The sequence below is a fragment of the Nicotiana tabacum genome, chromosome 13 (genome assembly GCF_000715075.1).
Source record: "Nicotiana tabacum cultivar K326 chromosome 13, ASM71507v2, whole genome shotgun sequence".
NCBI lineage: Eukaryota > Viridiplantae > Streptophyta > Magnoliopsida > Solanales > Solanaceae > Nicotiana > Nicotiana tabacum.
The window spans coordinates 46871765-46877079 of record NC_134092.1 but is presented as its reverse complement, the minus strand read 5'-3'; the positions used below and the strand labels follow the sequence as shown (position 1 = coordinate 46877079).

Sequence of the window (5315 nt, the reverse complement as noted above, 5' to 3'; positions counted from 1 at the left end):
GCTCCATCAATCGCCTAACAAGGTGAATGGCTTCTGTAGTCGAATGCCCCGGAATAAACCAAAAATGGTTCTCGGAAATATACACACTCCTCCTCACCCTTAGCTCTACCACTCTCTCCCAAACTTTCATAGTATGCTAAGAAGCTCGATACCTCAATAGTTATTGCAATTTTGGAAATCATCCTTGTTCTTGTATACAGGAACCGTCATTCTCCACCTCCACTCTTTGGGCATTTTTTCATTCTAAAAATAACATTAAGTAACATAGTGAGCCACTCCAAGCCTGCATTGCCCGCACTGTTCCAAAACTCCACCAGGATTTCATTCGGCCTGGTCGCTTTGCCCATGCTCATCTTACGCATAGACCCATCAACTTCATCCACTCTAATCCGCCTATAATACCCAAAGTCACAACGACTCTCGAAGAGTTTAAAATCACCTAGTACAATGCTCCTGTCCCCCTCCTCGTTAAAGAGACTATGGAAGTAGGCCTGCCATCTCTGACGTATAAGCTCATCATCTAACAAAACTCTACCTTCTTCGTCCTTGATGTACTTCATTTGGTCCAAGTCACGCGCCTTTCTTTCTCGAGCCTTGGCTAACCTGAACAACCTCTTATCCCTACCTCGGCCATCGAGTTCCTCATACAAATGACTAAAAGTTGCAGTCTTGGCCGTTGTAATTGCTAGCTTCGCCTCTTTCTTAGCCAGCTTATAAAGCTCCCTATTCGTCCTCTTCTCCTCCTCGTTACACTTTCCACTAGCTTCAGATACGCCGCTTTCTTGATTTTCACTTTTCCTTGCACCTCTCCATTCCACCACCAATCTCCCTTATGACTACCATAGTAACCCTTTGAGACCCCTAATACCTCTCTCGCGGCTTCCCTAATGCACTGCGCAGTCGTAGTCCACGTAGCACTTGCGTCCCCACTACTCCTCCACGCCTCCGTAGTCATCAGCTTGACCTCTAACTCCTGCGCTTTAGCTTCCGTCAAGGATCCCCATTTTATCCTATGTTGGCTATACATATTCCTCTTCCTCATCCTCTTCTAGATCTCAAGGTCAATGACCAGGAGCCTATGAAGGGTCGAGAGGTTCTCACTCGGGATGACCTTGCAATCCGTGCAAAGACCTCTATCAGACTTCCTGCAGAGTAAATAATCAATCTGAGTCTGGACCACCGAACTTTGCAAGGTGACCAAGTGCTCCCTGTTCTTCGGGAAACTCGAGTTTGCTATCACCAAATCAAATGATCTAGCAAAGTCCAACAGAGACGTTCTTCATCCGTTTCTATCTCCAAAACCAAAGCCACCATGCACATCATCATCATCATACCCCCCAACGTCGCTCCAATGTGGCCGTTGAAATCTCCTCCTATGAAAAGCTTCTCGGTATGAAGGATACCACGCACCATCTCCTCCAAATCCTCCCAGAAATGCCTCTTGACTTCCTCAACCAAGCCTGTTAGTGGTGCGTACGCACTGATTATGTTCAAAGTAAAAACTCCAACAACTAGCTTAGTAATCATCAGCCTGTCATTCACCCTCCCAACCTCCACCACTAGTTCACGGAGGTCCTTATCAACCAAGATACCTACCCCGTTCCTACCCCTACCCTCCCATAGTACCAAAGTTTGAAACTGCCTGCATTTTGCGCCTTTTCTCCTATCAACCTAGTCTTCTATACACAAGCTATATTAGTTTTCCTTTTCTCGAGAATCTTCGCTAACTCTAAAGATTTTCCAGTCAAAGTTCCTATGTTCCAAGACCCCACTCTCAGCCTAGTAGCTCCCTTAGCCCCCTTACCCCCGCACCCCCTCCCCCGCGCTGACACCTCAGAGGACAAGACCTTACCCTACCATCGTTCACCAAAGCCATTATAATCTAAGAGTCACTACGCTAGTACTATCCCAAAAACAAGTGACAAAAATAAAATGAATTACCAAAATATAATCTATCACTATAGGTCGCAAAACGGGTGAAGAAATAAAATAAAGAAACTAACAAGAACTACAATCTACAACTAAAGGTCATAAAAAAGGTGAAGAAATAAAACAAATGAACTAAAGAGACTATAATCTACAACTAAAGGATAGAAAAATAGGTGAAAGAATACAATACAAGAGCTAAAGGGGGTTATAATCTACAACTAAAGTTCACAAAGAAAATGTGCAAAATTAGAATAGGACTACTAGGGGATATTTGAATTAAATATTCAAAATAAAGATGTAAACAGGTAGATAACACTATAAACAAGTAGGCAAAGCTATCCCTAATGCAACTAATGTGACAATGCTAGGGAAAATACTACCTAAAGATTCAAGAACAAAATAGGCAGACAAGGAGATAAATTACGCTAAAATATCAAACTATTAAAATATCAAGATAAGAGAGAAACAATAGAACCTGGATTGCATCCCTTGAAGTTAACGGAAATCTGGCCATGATAGATTGCTTTCTGGAAATCTTTTGGGAAACACTCTGAATATGCAAGTAAAACTACCACAAATAATTGTGTACTCTTTCTTGTTCTGATAATGGGAAATGGAAGAAAGAGATAAATTTGACGGTGTTGGATGGATTTTGACGGTGGATTTCAGTGGGTGTCTACTGACTACAATGGAGGAATTCAGTGGCGGTGAAGAAGGAGATGACGATGGTCAACGAAAGAAAAAGATCCTCAACAATTAGAAATTTCCGACATCCTCTTTGAACACTTTTTCTTGATGAGGATCTTTTTCTTTCGCTAACCACCGTCAAAATGTGGGATCTCGTATCCTCAACAATCTGAAAATTTCTATTCTCTGAGATGAGTTATAGAAATTTTCAGAACCCATCTTAGGATTCGGAAATTGAAGCAAACACCACCTCAATAACTCTAAAGTTTACTCCAAATCAAATTTAAAGAACTCGAAAGCCTTTAATGAACCAACATTCGACATTAAGCGCTGAAATGCTTCTGGAACTCCCAAAACCAGATCCAATCACACTCCCAAGTCCAAAATTATCATCCATACTTGTTGGAACCATCAAATCCATGTTCCGCGGTCGTTTACCCAAAATATTGACTCAACTCAAACTTGGCCATCATAGGCCACTATTAAGGAACTAAGTGTTCTGATTTCAACCTGAACCCTTCCAAACCTAAACCAACCAACCCCGCAAGTCATAAAATAATAAAAGTACATACGAGGAGTATTAATTAGGGGAACGGGGACCTAGAAAGAAAAACGACCGGTCGGATCGTTACAACACTGATGTGGTTTTATCTGTGTTATATGATTAGATGGCACCATTGTTGTGTACTTCTGAAATTCAAGAATTTAACATGTTATTAGCAAGTATCATTAATAATTCTTGCCATTATTACCTTGCCGAGGTAAGTTATGATACTTGCTGAGTATATGGGGTCGGTTGTACTCATACTACACTTCTGCACCTTCCGTGCAGATCTTGGAGTTGAGCTGTTGTTGATGGCTGAAGCTGGCATTGAAGATGTACCTGCTTTTTAGATATAGCTACCACTTATCCTTGGTGGCTTTAGATTCGTACTCTCTTTACGTATATTTCAAATAGATGTTGTATTTATTTTTGTACCGGCTTTGTAAATCTAAATATTAGTGACTCGTGACTTGTATTACCAATCCTTGGAATATTATATGGAAAGTTTAGCTATTTAATTTATTGATTTTTTATGATCCTCGTTAGAATTGTGTAATTACTATTTGGCTTACCTAGCGAATTAGGTTAGTTACCATCACGACTAGGTGGAATTACGGTCGTGACATAAAATGTAGGCAAACCCCCCAAATTTTCTTTCTTATATCCACCAATCAAATGCCAAAAGCGAAGACAGAATCATAACCAATCTGGATTCCAACCAAACTTTGCACACAAGTCCCAAATGAAAAAATGAACCCTTTACAACTTTCGGAATAACAATCCGAACCTGATACCATCAAAGTCAACTCCCGGTGAAACTTGTGAACTCTCCAATTCTTCGAATTGCCAACTTTCGACAAATAGAGCCAAAACCTCCTAGGAACATCGAAATTCAAACCCGAACATACGCCCAAGTCCAAGATCATCATATGAATCTACTCAAACCATCAAATCTCTATTTCGAAGTTGTTACTCAAAAGTCAAACCAATGTCAACTCTTCAAATTTAAAGCTTCCAAATTAAAAATTACTTTTCTAAATAAACTCCAAACATCTACAAAATCAATAATCACAAGTCATAATACATAATATGAAGCTAATCAAAGTCTCAAATCCTCGAACGAATCGCTAAAACTAAAAATGATCTGTCAGGTCATTATATTTCCCCCCCACTTAAATATACGTTCGTCCTCGAACGTGCCAAGAGTCTTGCCCAAGTCACCAAGTTCTCTATAGGACTCATCATTCACATGCCACTGGTGATCTCACATCACCCAAACCCTTATGATCCTATTAATACAATCCTGGATGAAACATCTTCCTTCAACCTTCATTTGCAATCCTTGGAACCAAATTCTGACTTCTAGAGATCCCTAAGATCCAATTCTTAAATGTATGCATTGTATCAATCTCAACAATGACTCATATGGCCATAGCAATGACTTTCTACCACCTTAGTTTCTCATTACAAAATTGGGACCACTAATATACCTCATGACACATAAAACCTTGTTCAAAACCTTGCAATCTTGTAAATGATGAAAGAGACAGGTAGAAACTCATAACCACCCGTAAAATCAATATATCATGGAGTTTTCTTGCACGATAAGAACCATTGCCAAATCCTGAGCTGATTAGTTACATTCTTCTCCCAAACATACATGATACAAATATGATAGCACTGATTCCATATCCAATATCAAATAACATCAAGAACCTCATACGACGCGATCCGCATGCCAAAAAGCAACGCTCAAATATGATCAATAATGGAAAGAGAACCAAAATGGAAATACCTAACAAGTTCAATAGATACAACATTAAGAGCACGATGCTATGAATCCATCCCACAAGGAGAAACAAAATACACAGAACAAGCACAAGGAATCATATCCAACATAACCCCATTACAGTATGCAACCTGATCAACACATAATACCATTGTGGAATGGAACACGATCCACGTATATCAATCCACATGGGAATACTCACTGAGGCATAATGATCATACTCACTAAATATATGTATAACCACAATAAGCTTGGATAGTGCATAAACATAACCGCAAGAAGATGGATAGCATAACGTGTTATGGGAAGGCCAAGCAAGACTAAGGTTCAATAAGAAAATCAATATCTCAAGACCCATCTTGCTCA

The 5315-nt window shown here is 39.8% G+C and overlaps 1 protein-coding gene across 1 annotated transcript; it reads right to left on the bottom strand.

Annotated features, from left to right (window-relative positions):
• Positions 1 to 206: 206 nt before the first annotated feature.
• On the bottom strand, positions 207 to 1042 carry LOC142168106 (uncharacterized). Its single transcript, XM_075228766.1, has 2 exons — positions 869 to 1042; positions 207 to 752 (listed from the first exon to the last, which is right to left on the bottom strand). Exons 1-2 carry the CDS (start codon positions 1040 to 1042, stop codon positions 207 to 209), a joined length of 720 nt encoding a protein of 239 aa, XP_075084867.1.
• Between the last annotated feature and the right edge of the window lie 4273 nt (positions 1043 to 5315).